The sequence below is a fragment of the Candoia aspera genome, chromosome 2, assembly GCF_035149785.1.
Source record: "Candoia aspera isolate rCanAsp1 chromosome 2, rCanAsp1.hap2, whole genome shotgun sequence".
Taxonomy (NCBI): Eukaryota; Metazoa; Chordata; class Lepidosauria; order Squamata; family Boidae; genus Candoia; species Candoia aspera.
Window position 1 is genome coordinate 101,388,054 of NC_086154.1, and position 20,248 is coordinate 101,408,301.

The 20,248-nt window shown below is 39.0% G+C and overlaps 1 protein-coding gene across 2 annotated transcripts in view; it reads right to left on the reverse strand.

Annotated features, from left to right (window-relative positions):
- Positions 1–20,248, reverse strand: part of STX8 (syntaxin 8) — a 111,506-nt gene that overhangs the window by 21,113 nt on the left and 70,145 nt on the right. Inside the window, exon 8 of one of the 2 annotated variants that reach the window (XM_063292610.1) lies at positions 8,524–8,624. The exons of the other annotated variant lie outside the window; for it this stretch is intronic. Coding sequence (XP_063148680.1) covers positions 8,590–8,624 — 35 coding nt within the window. The 3' untranslated portion in view covers positions 8,524–8,589. Of the gene's footprint in view, positions 1–8,523; positions 8,625–20,248 lie in introns of those variants that run through there. 2 annotated transcript variants of the gene reach the window in all.

Consider the following 20,248-nt stretch of genomic DNA (forward strand, 5'->3'; position numbering starts at 1 on the left):
TCGTTTGATGCTGAGGACTATCCGTTCTTTCTTCTTCAGTCTAAATAAGATCACCTTTGTATTCTCTGTGATTGCTTGCATAACACTGTGTATATTCCCTTCCGTCCTTCTTAATCACATAAGCCATCCTAAATAACCTTGGTTCAGATGTTCCAAAATCTTCCAACACACTGGTTCCCCATAGAGAAAGAAACAAAAGCTGGGACAGATACCTTGACTGTGAACTTTTCTATAGCGATTCATTCAAGGAGAACAAAAACCACAAGAAATTGCAGTCGCAAAACAGTATCTGTGAATGAAGTTGCATCAGCTTGTTCATAATTTAATCTACAAAAGTATTTGCATGGAGAATAATGACTGCTCTAGCCCTTCTAAATTACATCTCCTCTATCGTATTCTGTTATTCTTTTAGTCTACCATAAGACATCAAATTGGAAAAGGCTATTATATATATTCCATGGTGTATGTAATTGTGTATTTCTATCTATAACTACATATGCACAGATTGGTTTAATGCACTGTAAATGGAGGTTTGATATAAAATTATCATCACCATAGGCTGTTTGGCCATAGGCTGCTAATAATCTCCTAGAGATTGTAAGGAAGATTTTTAAAAGTCTATTAATTTCTTCTGCACACGTTGAGAGCAAAACCTGATGTATCCTGTTCTTCCAGCAAATCCAGCAACCTTGGAACATGGGGAACACATTCCCCTAGATCAGAAAAGCTTTATTAACATTTTGGCTCTTGAATTATACTGTGAGGCCCATTACTGTACTTAAATGAAGGAAGCTTTTCAAGTTCTCATCCTCACTTAACCACTGAATATGGGAAGCCATTAGTTCAATCTGCCCAATTAACTCTCAGCTGCCCCTTCAAAGGCTCACATGGTCTGAAGCTACTTATCATGCAAACGATCTAGGAATCTCATTCTCCTTACAAGGCAATAGAAGGGTAGAACTACTGAGTTAAGTAGATTATTGGGGAAGCAGTCACACTCAACTGCCCTGTGAGATTATCAAACCCTGGGAAATTCATACACTAAATCCCCTGCTCCTGACACTGAACATTCATCAACCGCATTTGGATAATCAGCAATCAAGAACCTTTACAGAAGCTTCCAATATCCTTCAACCAACAAAATGACAGATGGAAAAGAAAATCAATTTAAGTTTGAAGTAAGAAAGCTTCAGTCTATCCACTCTGCAATTGCAAAGATAGCCTTGTTTACAACCGAGTACTTCATTTTCAACTGAGTATCACACAACAAATTTCCAGTGCTGAAAGAAAAAAAATCACTTTCTTATACTGGTGGCATTCATGACAGCACAACAGAATCCAGGATTCAGAGGTTCTTGTATGTGTATGGCTTTGATTAGCTAATATAATGCAAAGATGAGATGCACCTTCTTCATCTACTTCCAAATTAATGAAGGTTTTAAATATTAGGTATCCTTAAGTGGAAATTAAAAGACGCCAGTTTTGTGAAAGTCTGGCCAGAGGCAATTGGAATCTCTTTGTAGCAAAACATGATTGAGAACTTTTTCCTATCCAGGGCCAATCCTCTGGAACCAACTTCAAGGAATTATGCCTGGTATCGAAGTAATCAAAACTTTAAAAGGTGCTAAAAACATTTTAATGAACCTTTTTGTGAAATTGTTTTAAAAATCTATTCTGTATGCAGAAATATACTATTATTTAAATATAGGTTCAAATTATTGTTTTACATATTGAAGTTATTTGACTACTAAGGCTCCTTAGATTATGTCATAGTAAATTAAATCTATAAATTATGTTCTTAAATTGGACTGTAGGAAGTGTTGCAGTATAGTGAATTATTGTATTAAGTTCTTGATGTTGAATTTTATTATTTTTTTTAGTTTACCTAGTTCTAGGCATATGAAAAACAAAACTGCAAGCCTCTAAGACTTGCTAGACAGAAGGAAAATGCATTTCATCATTTGGGTTTATGTCTTAGTTCCTCTGCTTTTATACAATTACAATTTTAGAATCCTGATGATAAAAATTATTACAGTGTCTTGTTTTTTGGACAGAAGACACTAGCAGGCCAGCAAGTAGGCCAGTAAATGGGATGTAAGTCTGGAAAGGAATGCACTGCAGCATTCTCTCCTTGAGCAATGCTTGTCTTCTCAGTACTTCCACAAATTCTTGAACAAGTTTATTAGTCCAAAGAGACAGTTTCTGTTTTCATAAGAGGCACAGCGGAAAAGAAATAGTATGATAAAAGCCCGTGACTCTTAAATCACTTTCCTCCATTGTGCCAATTAAACTTCTTTAAAAAGTGGCAATGTATCTTCTGCTCCAACACAGGCTTACCAAGACTGTTCCCCCAGATTGGGCCCATTCATTTCTCAGTGCTTTCCCTACTGCCATTTAACTTCTTAATACCTTTTGCCATTACTGAAAGTTCATATGCATTGTTGCTGTTGTTAATTTTCAACAGTATCTGATAAAAGTATTTCCTTGGTAGCTTTAGATATCAAAGTCTGTAACAGCCCAATGAGAAAAGAGGCTGTACCCCCTTTACCCACTCAGCCTATGTACATACATGCAGTACATGTTCTTCTCTAGATCCTTAACTGCATGAGACTTCCTGGTATCCAATGAGTATTCTTTAGAAGTTTATATACGCAAGAAAAGGAAAGCTGAACCACAGGGATTGAAAAGAAAAATGGGCTGAAAATTATGTAATAAAATGTAATTGGAAAAGTGCAAAAACCAAATGCAGTTACTGATGGGCTATATCTGGAAGTAAGAGTTCTTGTGAAAACTATATTGGAATTGTAGTTCATCACAAGTTCAGTATGAGTCAGCCTTGGCTATTAATAAGGCAAATGTTAAGTTAAGGGTTGCCCCAATAGACACATAGATTCTAAATCATTAAAAGTAATAATTCCACATATCTCACATGCTAGCAAGATAATGTTAATAATAATAGTAAAATAATGTTCAAGGTTATGCAATCCAGACTTCAATGATACATGGGATGAGAAATGCCAGGTGCTTCAGAAGAGGCAGGAACATCCAAACCCACGCTGCTAACATCTGATGGATAATAGAAAAGGCAATGGAGTTCCAAAAGGACATACATTTTTGCTGATTATTCAAAAGCTTTTGATTGTGTACACCAAAACAAATTGTGAACATCCCTAAAAATCTTTATATATAGGACCACCTCATCTCCCTACTGAATGAGATGATAAGGAAGCAACAGTTACAATGGAACCTGGGGGTGGTTAGCACCCTGAAGATGCTCCCATAAATTAAGATCTTTTTAACACCTCTGTGTTAGATTGTACTTTTATGTAATAATATTGTTTTATTGTATTTTAATGATTATTTATTCTTGTTTTTATTGTAAACTGCCCAGAATCACTCCCTGAGTGAGATGGGCGGTGACTAAATTTGAAGTATAAATAAATAAATAAATACATGATTCAAAGTTGGAAAAGGAGTGTGCCAAGGTTACATATGAACCCCTGATAATTTATATACAGAATATATATAAGCCGGACAAGAAAAAATAGAAATTAGAATTAAAGTTACACAAAAACGCTGATGCTACCACTTTAAGGGCTGGAAGTGAGGAATAGTTAAGAATCTGTTATTATAGTTAAAAGTAGAGAATACAAAAGCCATTCTGCTTCTTAATATTAAAATAATGGAGATTATGTCAAAAGACATAATACAAAAGCAACATTAACAGGTGAAGAATGAATTGTAGAAGTAACAACTTTATCTTCCTAGGTTCAAAGATTCACAAGGATGGTGACTGTAGCCATGAAATAAAGAGATTATTGCTACTTGGGAGAAAAACTATGACAGATCTAGGCAAAATAGTCAAATGCAGAGCCATTACACTGACAACAAAGATATGGATTGTCAAGGTCAAGATGTTGCCAATTGTAACACAGCTATACAAGTTGGACCATCAGAAAGGCTGAATACAGAAAAATTGATCTTTTGAGTTCTGATGCTGGAGAAAACTGTTGAGAAAACCTTGACATGGAAAGACAATAAAACATTCAATACTAGATGAAATAAGCCAGATTGCCCACTTGAAATATAAATAAGGAAGCTAAAGTTATTAGCTTAATTATTTTTGGAAACCTAATGCAAAGACAAGGGTAACTGGAGCAAACTATAATGCTTAGAAAAACTTAAAGCAATAAAAAAGCGGTTGGCAGAAGGCAAGGTAGCTAGATACTATTATTGATAATACAAGAACTCAGAGAAACTGATAGGCAATTGTGGTGAACTGAGGTCCACTGGGTCAGCGTTGGAAGCAACTAAATGACTGAACAATAAATAGTTATACCATATTTTGCATTGGTCAGACTCCCACAGCAGGTACTGTGTCCATTTCTGGGCACCATACTTGAAAAAAGTTTCAGAGAAATTGGGATATTTGCAGATAGTGGCAGGGACTGGAAATTAAGTCTTATGAGGTGAGATTGAGGGAACTGGGTAGCTCAGTCTTGAGAAAAGATAACTGAGGGATATATGTGATAGCACTTTTCAAGCACACAGAAGTTCAAGATCTGTTCTCTATCACCCAGAATGCAGCTCACAGAATAATGGACTTAAGTTATCTGAAAGCAGATTCCAGGAAAAACTTCCAAATGGTAGGAGCAGTTTGACAGTCACCAAGGGAGATGGTAAGTTCCCTTCCATTGGAAGCATTCAAGCAAAGTCTAATCAACCATTTATTAGGAATGTTTAATTTAGTCTCCTGCATTAAAATGCCCCTTCCAACTTTGTCATTCTATGGTTCTATGAAAATAGGTTTCTATGTGGAATAGCAATAGGTGTGGACTAATAGGCTTCTACTTGGAGAAGTAATGGGTATGGATTAAAATAAAATTAAAAGTTTAATTGTCCTCACGGGTTTAGTACAGCCTTCCAGGCAACTCCAATGCTACATTTGTCCTGCCTGGAGGAATTTATTTGAAAAATGTTCCATTGCTTCATTTCAGAAGTAGGCAACGTAGCCCACAAATAAACTTCCTTGGTGCCTGCCAGGTTCTTGATCTCATCTGATTTTAATCCTTTTTTAAAATTAAAAATAGGAAGCTGACATGCTGCAAACAAAGGGTCAACCTGCAACATTTTTATTTCCAAGAACACTGGGTCCAAAAGGATTCTTGGGAGATAGGAATTGTGGGTAGCTGCAGACTAGAGCTTTCTTCGACCAAAAAAGACATGCAGCTGGTATGGAGTGGCTTGGGAGAGCTAGAAAGTTTTGCGGAAAACAAACGAATCAGTTTGTCTACTCGTACTGGGATGGTTGTGACTAACCAGACCTCTTAATTTGTGAACAGGCAAAACTTGGAAACCATTTTGTGAGAGAGTGCCAACAACATATTCAACATGCTTTCAAATTTCCCAAGGTCCCTATTGGTCCCCCAGAAATACAGTTGTAGGATAGGATAGGATAGGATAGGATAGGATAGGATAGGATAGGATAGGATAGGATAGGATAGGAGAGGAGAGGAGAGGAGAGGAGAGGAGAGGAGAGGAGAGGATAGACATAAGGCACTCCAGCTTGGAAGAATTGTACAGATACTCATTTCTATACTCCTGAAGGAAAGGAGTAAAAATGCATTTGAGGGCATTAAACTGCTGATCTGCCTGCTCCTTGTCTTGCCTTCCCTGCTAGGACCGAACATGGCCTGGTACTGACACTAAGGACAGAAACATGTTGCTGATAAAATATGCAGCAACAAAAATGGGGGCATGACAAGAATAGAAGAAAGCAAAGTCACTACAAGAGTGAGCCAGAGAGCTGTAACAGTTCCACCTTCACTTTCTTTCTTGTTCTTCTTTCTTAACATTCCATACGCACAACACCGCAGAGAGTAAGGAAGATGATGTTGAAGGAGCTACGCAAGAACTGTTACCTAGATAAAAGGGGATGAGGGATTAAGAACTATGAGATAATGTATTCAGAAGCAACTCATGCAGATGTTTCCCTAATTCACTGAATTATAAGGAGGAGGAGGTATAGTACAATCAAACGTGCAAGATTCTATATTTATAACCAATCTCAATAAAAGTAGTTTTAGCATTCCTGTTGATTTGATTTCCCAGTCCAGTCTACCTAGTGGGGCTAACAACCCATTCCTTCCTGTTCCTGGGAGGGCTCCACAAATTTCTTCCAACTTGGCTCATCAGGAAAACTGCATGATGGAAATTTCAGTCTTTGGATTTATCTTACCAATGTATCTCCTAGGAAAACCCAAGTAATCAGCCATTAAGTAAGGCCTCTACCTAATGTGCTTCTGTGAACCTTGCAAATGGCAATTAGCTCTACAATATGCCACCAATGATTTTGTCACTAATTGTGGCTGATGTTTCCCACACACTCAACTGAAGTAAGTGTTGAGTCTTAGCAATTACATAGACTTCTCCAAGATGATCTGTCCCCAGCCTGGCCCTTCAAGTCTCCCAATGGTGCACCAATGGTGCTGTAATCAAGTCCACCAATCTTGATACTGGTCATCTCTTTCTTCTCTTTCCTTTCACCTTTCCCAACATTATTAGTTATCAAGGAGCTGGGTCTCCATATAAGGTATCCAAAATATAATAATTTAAGTCGGCCTGCCCAGTTCTGAACTCTGTGGATCACACATCATGGCATCTTTTGTCAAATTTGTCTTTTCCAAGGCCTTCATTACTACCCATCAAATGCTGGCCTAATTTTTGAGTGCTAGTTCCTTTACTGTTGATAGACAATCCTAAAAGGCAGAGGGCACCCATCACTTCACTGTCTTTATTGTTATTTCTAAGGGCTGGTTGCTGTAGCTCTTGTCATTAGTTTGAACTTCTTTACATTTAATTGGAGTCTCATTTTTTATTTTTCTGATTAATTTTCTTTACTAGAGTTTGGAGATCATTTGCATTTTCAGCTATCACAATAGTATCATAGCACTGGTTATTAATATTTCTTCCTCCAATTTTAGAACCTCACTTATCTTCTTCTAATCAACCCCCCACCCCCTGTTTAATATACAGGAGAGAGTATACAGCCTTGTCTCACTCCCTTGCTAACCTGCAGCCATTCTGTTTCACTGTGAACCATCCAGACCGTGGCTTCCTATCATGTGTATAGGTTTCTTATAAGGACAATATGTTCTGGAATTTCTATTTTCCTAAGGACATTCTAGAGCTTGCATGGTTGGCATAAAGGTCTTTCTATAATCAATGAAACACATATTGACATATTTTGGGTATTCTTTGGCCTTCTCAATTGTGCGTTTGGCATTTCCCTTTCCAAGTAGAACTTCAATCTTGTTCTATAATTCTACGAATTCTACTTATCTTGCTAGCATGTGAAATGAACAATATTGTGCAATAGTTTGCACAATCTGTTAAGCATCCGTGATATTGGTTTGTAGATTGACCTCTTCCAATTTGTTAGCCACTATGTCATTTTCCAGAATTGCTGGCATAGTTTGGTTAGAACCTTTAAAGATTCTTCTTCTGTTTTATTCCATAGATATTCCATAAATTCCTGTAGCCTTCCAACTTGGTAATGATCAGAGTGCTGATCAAAGTTATCAAAGTTACAATCTTCTAGTACTAGAGGGTTTTATAAATAGAAAACATCTTCTAAGTTATCATGGACGTTAACAATTCTACTAGATAGAATTTAGTAAACTTGTCCCACTTTGATCTTCTTTGAATCAATTGTCTATCCATTAATGTCTTTAGCATACCAATTTGAGGTTGGAACTTCCTTCTGAGTTCAGATATATTTTGGACGGTTTTCCTTGTTTTTCTGTGTCTGCTTCCATCTTCAGTGTCTTTATAGATGTTATAATACTACTTCTTGCCTTTTCTAACAGCTCTCTGAAAAAGTTCCTTTTTGAGATCTTTGTCTTTTTTTTGTCTTGGCTTCTCTTCTTGGCAATTTCCATGATTTTTGACATCCAGTTTGGTTTCTTATATTCCTTAGTCTTTGGCAGGTTATTTTCATATTCACCCTTAACAATTCTTTGATTTCATTCCACAGTTCCTCTGGTTCTCTAGGACTGCCTGGATTGCCAGTGCTAAGTGATGCAGTCATGTGACGTTGTGCTTTACAACCACATCACTTTGAAATGGCAATCCCTGTCCCAATTGCCTTCATAACTCGAGGACTACCTATTTTAGAAATGAAGAAATAACTGAATTGGCAGAAACAAAAAAGTTATTCTCTGGCTTCACTTCTGTTTGGCCATGCAATCCAAATACATTTTCCTCCTTACTATTTCTAATTTTGTCATTCCAGTCTCCAACACAACCAGAACATCTTGCCTGCATGTTCTGTTAAGTTGAAATTTCACTAGTCTTCCCTTCTTCTGTATCAGGGTTTGGAACATGGATAACTGTTCCTTGTTTTTCATCTCCAGAATATTAAACAGTATGATGTTATGACTGAAACTGTCCAATTCCAGTCCATTTTAATTTGCTGATGCCTAAGAAGTAAATGTAAAGTCAATTCATTTCATCTTTCACTCTGCTGAGTTTTCCCATGTCCATGCTTCTTCTGTTTCATGTTCCCACTGTAATTCTGTCTTTGGAACTTTAGATTTTCTTTTTGTCCATGGCAACATCTGCATCTAGATGTACAGAAAGCTTTAATCTGGCTGCATTACAAACACATTACTCCAAAAGATCAAATGCCATCCAACCCGAGGGGTCTATCATCTGGCACTATATTGTCAATCACTTTGTCCAGTTTTCTTGATAAAATACTGGAGTGGTTTATCACTGCCTTCTCCTGTGTAGTATAAAATGATACCTTTGCCATTATCACTGAAATTATCATCTGCTTCCAGCATCTTCTGCTGGTGCCCTATATACGTAGGTGCCTGTTTGCTTTAGCTGTGCAGCTGGGATGTCCTTGATGACTTGGGTCACGCTGCTTGAAGTATATACTTTTGATGTACATTCCCAGAGTTCCTTGCTCATTCCTCCCAGGAACACCCCATGGCACAATAAGGCAGCATAACAGGGCATGGCAGGGGAAGGGGGTTGTCACGGAATGTACATCTGTATTACATTTGTTGTGCACTCATGCACAGCAAAGAGAACTAAGAGCAACTGCAGTCCTACCACAGAAAACACATTTAGAAACTTTGTCTAGAATGTACAAAGGTACTTCAAATCTGCTGGAAATGTGAACAACATGAAGGGACATTTTATCATGTTTGATGGACATGTAAAAAAGCAAAAAAAAAAATAATGGATACAAATACAAACATTAATTCAGAAGATTTTGAAGGTTAAAGTGCAACTGAAACCAGAGAGTTTTCTTTTGGGACTAATGGACAGGCAATTAGAAAAAAGTCATGGAATTTCATTTTTGTACATGATAACTGCAGCAACATTATTGTATGCACAAAGATGGAAAGGTTTGGCACTACCCACAATGGAGGAATGGTTGGTGAAGATGATGGAACTTGCAGAGATGGCTAAATTCACTTCTTTGATTAGAGAAAAAACAATATCTACATTTATGGCTGACTGGAAACCCCTTATAGACTTTTTGCATGAAATGGAAAAAAATACACATATGATTTATGGTTTTGATGATTAGAAAAAAACTGGATAACAGAAAAAGTGAGCTTTTCTCTTTGTAATCATAGAATAAAGTTAATTTTGTAAGTATACTTATATTTGCTGCAAAGGAAATTGGAAGCTTCTATTTCTTTTTATTCTCTTTCTGCACTTTTTCTTTTCTTTCTTTCTTTCTTTGCTTCTTTTACTTTCTATTAGCTTGTGTTAGTTTTTATGTTCTTTGTAAAACTTTTAATAAAAATTTATTTTAAAAAAAGAATACACATTTAGAAACTTCACAGTTAAACATTCTATTTTTATTATTCCTATGATAGAACAATTCTTAATACAAATGCCTCCACTGAATTCCAAAGAAAGAAAGAAAGAAAGAAAGAAAGAAAGAAAGAGAGGGAGGGAGGGAGGGAGGGACAGACCGACCTGTGATATAGGACCTCCCTTAAGAACTTAACTCTCTATGCTACAAATGAAATTAAATGTTCTGGAAGGTATATTATCTTAGACACATCATCATACAAGGCAGTATTTTATTGTGGAGTTATATATAAACTAAAAATTCCTGACATATTGTAAAGGCTGCATTACAATATTTAAATATTTAAATTACTAAAATACGAATGATGAAACTGTTCACCTCTGTTAAACATCAAGTATAACTGAAGAAAGCACCTTTGGCTTACACTACTATTTAAGAAGCAAGAACATTCCTAGGCTACATTTATGATTTCTCAACATTAGGCTTACATACTCTGGATGGGATAAGACATTTGAGTCTCTGATTACTTCATTCACCCTTATCCATTCCATAACAGCTTCTAGATAATAGGTCAGAAGTGGGTCGCAGCTTCCACAATATTTGGAAGCCAAAGGTGCACCTACAGCCCATGAGTTACTTATAACTTGCCAGAGGGTTAAATGCAGCCCCTATGTTTCCCCAGATTCTATAGCCTATCAGCAATACACCTAATTCTGCTACTTCTCTCCACCTCATTCTGCTTCCTTCTCAACTACGTTCCTCATAGTGTGTATGTCTGTGCAAATTATTATCATTTGCTTACACGCTTCTTAACAAATGTTGAATGACATCAAGGAGCAACAATAATTTCTAAACTGAGATAATCAAACTACAGTAGCTTTGGGGTCCTTAGCCTAAAAGCAGAATGAGATGGATTTAGAAGCATAAATCTCATCCAGAAAGATCAAAATTGGGCTCAAGATTTTCCTGCCTTCTTTAGCAATGGCCTCAACAACATCATGTTTGATCAAGATCAAAGTGTGTATCTTCACACTTCCTCTCCATCATCTTCTTTCCTGAATCTGAAAATAATCAAATTTACCAAGAAGTCTCATGTGCTAGGAAACCAAATATGGCCACCTCTATGTGTATGAACTCTCAGGCAGATTAATGGATAACCCTTCTCTTATAATTTACCCTACAATATAACTAGAGACCAACACTTCTCTGGCAAATTAGAACCCCTCCCAGCACCCAACATAAATTCCAGCTTAATTGACTCCGAAAAGGTTGAAGTAAATCTACCATCTGTGAAAGCCTATACCAGTATATCAAAGTACATCTCTTTCTTCCCCTCTTATCTGAAATGAATTTCATTATGACTATGTACCGAGAATGCTACATAAAATGATAAATGTAAATCTTGGCAAGATCCTACACAAAACAAGACGTGTAATAATCAATAGCTGGGTGCAGGATTCAAGATATTTCTCATTTGTAGACTTTAACACACTGTGTTGATTCCTTGAGGAAAAGTGTTTGCCCTTTGTGGTATAACCTCTGACTCCTCATTAAGTCTACATAATCAGGTTGTGGAAAGTGTTACAAAACCTCTTCTACCTCCCACTGGCTTTTTGTTGATACACACACACAGAAACAGAAAGGCTGGTTATTCCCCAGTTGCTAAAAAGGGCTCCCTTCCAACTATTCCCACTTTTTCTAGGGGATGTAGGCTCACTTCTCTGAACAAGAGGATGACCTCCAGCAACATGGGGCCTGCACTTGCTACTGTCTTCGGTGTGGCAACTCAGCACAAAGGCAGTAGGCCTGTAGATACAATTTCGGGGCTGAGGCCTCTACTGAGGAATGGAGTCCCTGAGAGACAAAGCATGTGAAGTTCTTAATTAAGTCTAAGTGAAAGACAGCCTCACTGTATCCACTCCCATCTTCAGAGCACCTTCACGTTGGACTTCAAATACGGTACCCACCCCCTTATGCTGCCTATCAAGTTGGCCGTGGCATTCACATTCCCCCCCCCCTTTTAAAATACAGAAAGCCTAGTCTTCAGCAGTGTCTCTTCAGGCTGCTCTCAGTTCGTCCCTGATTTTAGACATGTCTCTGGTTTTTAAAACAGGAAACAAAGGGACTTCTTGTGTGCTAGAAGCCCTCCAGAGGGTCTGCATTTCATTCCTCCCTCTCCAGGCAGTGTCTGAAGAGCTCTTTAGCACATTTTGTCTCATTAACATTTCCATGAAGGATCAAAGAATATATTTAAAAAATATCTAAGTATTATGTACAATTCCTTCTAGGATAGCATAAGATATTGGAACATTTAACAAATCTACCTATATTGATTTCCCTACCCATGTCTTTATTAGATCATTGTCTCTTCATAAAAAACAGCTTTTCTTTCTAAGGAACTCCTTCCTTCAAATCCTGTGAAAATCCTGATAAATACATTCCACCCAACATCCCCCTTCCCCCCAAACTTGCAAACAATTTCTTGTTTTGGAGGGATAGCTGTGATAATGTCCCTTGCAAACAGAAACCAATTATTCCCTGGCAGTAAGTCACCAGCAGTATGAATTGCTGTAATTTTGCCCCTTTTAGCAGCTGCTCAGGGTGGGCTGAGAGGTGGCCCTGGTAATGAAGCAAGGATGAATACTAAAGACGCACTGAGGCATGGCATCCTGTGGAGCAGCGGTGTTTGGGGTTTTGTAAAATAATTTCTTGCTCCAGAAAGCAAATCAAGGAGATTTACTTCTTCAGAAAAAGAGACGGCGGCGGGGTGGGGGAGTTCTATGCGTATTTGCATTCCCAATCCTAACCAGAATATTAATTTTAACTCACCTGACCAACTGGTCAAAACCATTTACCTTATGTTTCAAAAGCACTAACCCCGCCTCCTCCCTCTCTGTAATTCTTTCCTTTCTCATCAGAAATGCCCAGCAACATCACCAGACAAAGGCACTGCAAACGAAGTGCACAGGGAAAAAGGGGGGAATTAGAGTAAACAAAACAAAGACATGCAGAGGAATTTCTTTTTCACTGATCTGTGGAATACATTAATATCCTAAACTGTTGGCATGGCCTTGAATGCTCAGGCGGGTGACAATACGAACAGTGACTCGAAGTCTGGGATCTTCAAATAAAACTCCCCTGCTGTCATGGCCACCGGGAAAGCAATGGAGGGCAATATTAGCTGACCTTCATTTCGTCGTTTCATCAGACCTAACTGCTGGACCTTTGTTTGTCTGTTACTAGGAGTTTCTCTTTCAAAAATGTCAGCATTTCCTAGACAACACCAGAGCCCATTGATTAGGTAAACAAACCCATCATAAAGCAGTCTCTCCAGCTTTAGGACAAGAATCTCTGAAGAGCAGAAACAAGAAGCAAATCTCACACCTCAAAATGAAAGGTGAAAAGAATAAAACAAGCACAGCTTCAAAGAAATCAGTGACAGGCACCTGCTATATTGGCTGTTCACCAAGGGATAAGAATAGGTACAGAGAACTGCAGTAAGAGGAGGGGAGGCAATGTGGCACCCGTGAGCACCCGTGAGCGCCAGTGCACCCATCGGGCCACTTGATCCAGCTGACTTTTTAAAAGATTCTTTTAATTAAAAAATAGGAAGTTAGCATGATGCAGAGCAAACCACCATCATCATGTGTATGTGGAGAAATGGTTTTCTTCCTTCTACCAAGATCCTACTGGAGTGGTAAAGACATCCTGGGGGTCTAGCTTGCCTTCTGCTCACCACACTTGCTGAGGCAGCCATTTTGTGAATAGGAAAGGCTCCCCTGACAACCCTTTTGTCAGCATGTCCACCACATGCGCTGAAAAGTCTAAATGGGTCCATGGCCCAAAAAGGTTATTTACCCCTGCAATAGGGAATCTCAGGAACCAAAAGAGACTCACCTATCTATCCCACTAGTCATTTTAATGCAGTCCTTATAGCAGTATCATGGTCTTTTGCAGTTCTCCATTTACTTCATCATTTCTCCTTTATGAACACTTAAAAAGTGGGACATGGAACCAAGAAAACACCATTAGCTGCAAGAGCAAAGTCATCAGAAAATACATCTCTAAATGCTTCCCCCCAAAATTTGCTCTTCCATTTCTTCCTGTTTCAGGTGAAGCAAATATACCATAATTCAATACGTTGAAAAAGCTTAAATCTTTAAAGCCATATTAAGACAAATATAGAGGTGAAAGGGAAGCAAATAATAATAATAATAATGGTGGGATAGAAAATAAATAAATAAACAAACAAGCAAGCAAGGCAAATGTGTAAGGAGGATTTTTTTAAAACAGCATCCAAATATCTACCACAATCTATCTGGTTGTGCAGGAAAAATATGAATGCTTTCAACCATCATATTGCTGCAGGCATTGTGCTTTATGCATTTATGTAAGATATTTTAGAAGAATCATTGCATAATCAGGCAGCCTAAAACAAAAGCTATGTCACCTAAACCCAACTACTGCAAGCAGAAGCTTGCTAAGTTACAGTTGCAACAATTTCTGTAATGGTTTATTGTCTTTATTTTTACTGTTTAAAAGCAAAACATGAACAATCACCTAAAATCACAATAAAACCCCATCACTCTAAAGGCTGCTAGAAAATAATGGGCAAGCATCAACAATCTACTTATTGTATTTCAGCAGCTTCAGAAATACCAAGTAGTGATTTAACTCCTTGACACGTTTCCTTGGAAAGTGAACTAGAAGGGTTGTTCCTCTTTGTATTCAAATACAACCAATTACTTGGCCTTTGAAATGATAGATGGCTGAGGGGGCTTTCCAGGGACTCACCGCAGCCCTCCAATGGCAAAGCTGGACTGCAGGGACCAGTGACAGCTGTACCAAATCCCCAGCAAGAGGTGGAAGTAGGCCCTGGCCAAGCACTGTTTGAACAGCTGCATATGTAAATGTAATTAGCTAGGTGTTACTGTCCCTTTCCCACTGGCCCAGCAATATCCGTTTCTCACTAGGTATGCCAAATCTAGTGCTACTCAATAAAGAATAAAGAAAGGACAAGGTTAGGGTATCTAGACTTTTAATCTGCAAATTCAAACGGCCTTTCAGAAAAGCCCAGTTCTGGGAGTATCATTCTAAATGTCAGATTTTTGTTAACCAAAGTAAAATGCAAGAAAATATTAACTCAGCCTAGGCCTCTTTTTTTTTTTTTTAATTTAGAGGACAACTGAAGGATTTTATTGTCCAGATACTTTCTTTCTGAATGCTCTCACCAGAGATGTGAGCGCCAGTTCGGTCTAGTGGTGAAGGTGCTGGGCTAGAAATCAGGAGTCTGTGAGTTCTAGTCCCGCCTTAGGCATGAAAGCCGGCTGGGTGACCTTGGACCAGTCACTCTCTCTCAGCCCAACTCAGTGCAATGTAGACTAGCCTCCTCGTGGTGCACCCCAGGCAACGTGACTTGTCACGACTAAATAGTCTACACAGCTGGCTGCTGGACCTCACAAGGATTTCCCAGCAAGAAAAAGCAGCATGAACACCGAACTGCTATGCCACACAATTAAAAACAAAGTAAAAAACCAGAGATGTTTGCCTGCCAACAAAAAGATTGTTCTGTGATTAAAGCCTTCCCTAGATACAGGTCTAGGGAGAGCTATGAACCAGGATGACAAGGCAACTGGGCCAGCTACATTACTTTGATGCTTCTCCATCATGGGAAAAGCATAGGATGAGGACAGAAGCAAGTGTCTATGGTGGGACGTATTTGTAACAGTAAAGATTTTGACAGCTGGAGGTCAACATCATTGTCCTATGAGGGTTTGTTGCTGCTAAGATTTCTGTTATCCAAGAATCATAGCACATGGGGCAAAACTATCTGAACTATGAAAATTATTAAAATACTGAAGTTGTGGACCTGAAAAGCACAGAGCTTGGCTTGGCAGATATGACAGGGACTGGTATTTCATGCAGCTGTCTTGCCATCTGAAGTAAATAGCAACTTATTAATTATAGGGCCTCCACTAAGAGCTCATCCACATATCCTATTGGCCCCAGCTACAAGGTGGGCTGTTCTCTGTTACGGAGAACCTGTTCTTACAACAGAGCCTCCATCTCGGGGCTAGCCTACCACTGAAAGACTGAGGCCAGACCAAAGATATCCAGCATGAGAGTTGTGTTTTCCAGTGGAAAATGCAACAATCTCTCTGCTGTGTTTTATAAAGCAGGGGCCTGAAGAGGTTGGTGACCTGCAGAACTACTTCAAGACTGTCCCCTCCCATCCAGTCACAGGGTTCTGTGCCGCTGTGGCCATTTCTGCTTTAGCTGCCAGACAGAATAGAATCTCTCCATCAACCAAAGTTGGTTACTGGTGTTTTTTGTCCTGGTAGGAATAGCAACCTCATGGCATGTATTCTATGAAGTCACTATTCCTACTTCTGCCATCTCCCACCATGATGATCCCTCCCCTGATCTTCCAACCCACCACACCTGGCCTGCTTGCTTGCAGAAACCATGTGTAGAGTATAGGGAAGATGACGTTGATGGAGACATGCAAGATCCATTACTAGGGTGAAAAGGGGTAAAAACAGTCCATAACAGACAGACAGTGTCCGGAAGTGGCTCAGACAGACACATCCCTAATTCACAGAATTATAAGAAGGAAGAAAAGGTACAGTACAGTCAAACTTGGAAGATTCTGTTATTATAGACAATCTCAATAGTCTTCCTTCCAAACTTTAGCCTTCCTGTGGAGTTGATTTCTTGGTCTGGCCTACCTACTGCACAGAAAATGGCCAATCTGCCTGCCTGCTGCTTCATCCATGCTGCCATTGCTCCATACTTCCTGGAGAGCTTGGAACAACTTTACCTAGAGATTGTGGGGCTGAAAAGCACCACTGATGGAAGGAACTGCAAGCAACCCATGCTTGGAGGAATGGGGAGAATACCAGGGAGAAGTGGAATACACTGCCCCCATCCTGTTTGAGGGCAGCAAATTTGTGGTCCTTTTTTGAGACATGGCAAGAGAAATGCTGTGGAGGGAGCAGTTTCCCAGCCAGGATGGTTTCTTCCTATCTCAAGGACAGGAGGAACCACATCAAAGGAGGTATGGGGAAGAGTCCTACATCATAGACCAGACCATTTGTAAATCTCTGGGAAAATTCTCTCTGTGATTTGGGAACCACCACACATGACATTGTGTAATACAAATAGCAAACCTGATAACCTTCAAGACTTTAGACATCCAACTCTTTTGAGCAGGAAGCCCAGTTTCTACTTGTCTCTTATTTTGTTAATGGACAGATCTGGTATCAGACAGTTTCCTTCTGACCATGTGAGAATTAAGTTTCACAAATACAGTAGATGCATAGAAGGTGTAACACTTGCAGATATGCAGAAGCGACTGTAGTCTGGATTGCTCTGCCAAACAATGGACTTTATTATTTGAGGGCAAAATCCAAATTCAGATTCTGTCCATAGAGTTCAAGGTCTATTGAAAAAAAAATTACGGTTTTACTGTATTTGGGCTTCAACGGAGGCCCCAGTGGCACCAAAAGACACCTAAAAGCATGCGCACAATTGCAAAGATAAATAATACTGGTTGCTAATTTGGCTTCAGCACAGCACTGGTGTTTGAGTAATTAAAATATCCTCCTTTTTCTTACAACATGAAACAACTATATCTATGCATAAAGATGATGTATAAGCACACAAGATGTGAAATACCACATACTTTCAAGAAAAAAGTAATGGAATCCGATATGCTTGCATTGCAAGCAAAATGGTAGCAACTCTATGGAAACCTATGCAACTTATCTAAATACCTGGACTCTGGAAACATGAAAAGACTCAAAGGGGAAAAACTGGCACAACTCATACGCCAGGAAAAAGATTGCTTTAGGAAAGGCATCTTTTGGTTCCAAGCCAAGGCAATTGTCTGTGCAATTTTTTGAAGGAATATTGGCATAAGTAGCAACCAGACCATAGGAAAGGTTGACTTCATGTCATGTTAGCTAAACTCTTTGCTATACTAAAAATAAAACAAATAGAGATTTCCCCACTGAAACATACAAAGTTTATATTATATGAAAGCGTCTGCAGACCTGAATTAATCTATTCAAATAACTTAGCAAGAGGAACAGAAAATAGGAATTACACCAGTAAATTGAATAAAGAGAAATATCTAAAAGACATTCTGAAGAAATCTCTTTAGAAAATAATGTTATATATCCTTATCTAAGTTACAGCTGTAATTTATTTAACTCTTTGTTGGTTAGGATGAGACTGCTACATATTTAAACATAACAACAAAAAACCAGGCAAAGTCCATAAGTACCTTAGCAATCAACATTTCTGAGAGGGGCTGATATAGCAAGCCGATTAAGGAGACAAAAAAAATAGAAGTAATGATTTTGCTTTCTCCAAAATAAACTGTCAGAACCAATATAAAAGGGTACCTGCAGCTATTTAATTTTGTAAGGCTAGGAACTGCATTGCCATCTTGTGGAAGAGGAGAAAATGGAACATTTTGACATGGGCACATCCTATCTTTCACGCAAATAAATTATTCACACAGTAGAAGAATGGATGTGCATGTGTGTGTATGAGAGAGACAGACAGACAGACAGAATAGGCAGAGAAGGCTATGCTGTCTTTAAATCTTCTCTGAAGTCTTCACTGAAGGATGTAAAAAATCTCTTTATGAAGGAGGAAAATACCATCAGCTCATTCTCCTTCAGTAATTTCATGAGTAGATACTGACAGAATTCACTACCTCCAGATTGCAAGCTCAATTATACAGAATTTCACAGTGCTTAGTATTAAATTACTACTTATGTCATTTGTTGATGTTGTTTATTCGTTTAGTTGCTTCCGACTCTTCATGACTTCATGGACCAGCCAAAGCCAGAGCTTCCTGTCGGTCGTCAATAACCCCAGCTCCCCCAGGGATGAGTCCGTCACATTCTAGAGGTGACTCTAGATATTCTAATCATCCATCCACCTTGCCCTTGGTCGGCCCCTCTTCCTTTTGCCCTCCACTCTCCATAGCATCAGCATCTTCTCCAGGGTGTCCTGTCTTCTCATGATGTGGCCAAAATATTTCAGTTTTGCTTTTAATATCATTCCCTCAAGTGAGCAGTCTGGCTTATTTCCTGGAGGATGGACTGGTTTGTTCTTCTTGCAGTCCAAGGCACTCTCAGAATTTTCCTCCAACACCACAGTTCAAAAGCATCGATCTTCCTTCACTCACCCTTCCTTATGGTCCAGCTCTCGCAGCCATATGTTACTATGGGGAACACCATTGCTTTAACTATGCGGACCTTTGTTGTCAGCATGATGTCTCTGCTCTTAACTATTTTATCGAGATTTGTCATTGCTCTTCTCCCAAAGATTAAGTGTCTTCTGATTTCCTGACTGCAGTCAGCATCTGCAGTAATCTTCACACCTAGAAATACAAAGTCTTTCACTGCTTCTACCTTTTCTCCCTCTATTTGCCAGTTATCAATCAAGCTGGTTGCCATAATCTTGGTTTTTTTGAGGTTTAGCTGCAAGCCAGCTTTTGCACTTTCTTCTTTCACCTTCATCATCAGGCTCCTCAGTTCCCCTTCACTTTCAGCCATCAAAGTGGTATCATCTGCATATCTGAGATTGTTAATGTTTCCTCCAGCGATTTTAACTCCAGCCTTGGATTCCTCAAGCCCAGCTTGTCGCATGATGTGTTCTGCATACAAGTTGAATAGGTAGGGTGAGAGTATACAGCCCTGCCGTACTCCTTTCCCAATCTTAAACCAGTCCGTTGTTCCGTGGTCTGTTCTTACTGTTGCTACTTGGTCGTTATACAGATTCTTCAGGAGGCAGACAAGATGACTTGGTATCTCCATACCACTAAGAACTTGCCACAATTTGTTGTGGTCCACACAGTCAAAGGCTTTAGAATAGTCAATAAAACAGAAATAGATGTTTTTCTGAAACTCCCTGGCTTTTTCCATTATCCAGGGGATATTGGCAATTTGGTCCCTAGTTCCTCAGCCTTTTCTAAACCCAGCTTGTACACCTGGCAATTCTTGCTCCATGAATTGCTGAAGTCTACCTTGCAGGATCTTGAGCATTACCTTACTGGCATGTGAAATGAGTGCCACTGTTCGATAGTCTGAACATTCTTTAGTGTTTCCCTTTTTTGGTATGGGGATATAAGTTGATTTTTTCCAATCTGATGGCCATTCTTGTGTTTTCCAAATTTGCTGGCATATAGCATGCATTACCTTGACAGCATCATCTTGCAAGATTTTGAACAGTTCAGCTGGGATGCCGTCGTCTCCTGCTGCCTTGTTATTAGCAATGCTTCTTAAGGCCCATTCAACCTCACTCTTCAGGATGTCTGGCTCTAGCTCACTGACCACACCGTCAAAGCTATCCCCAATATTGTTATCCTTCCTATACAGGTCTTCTGTATATTCT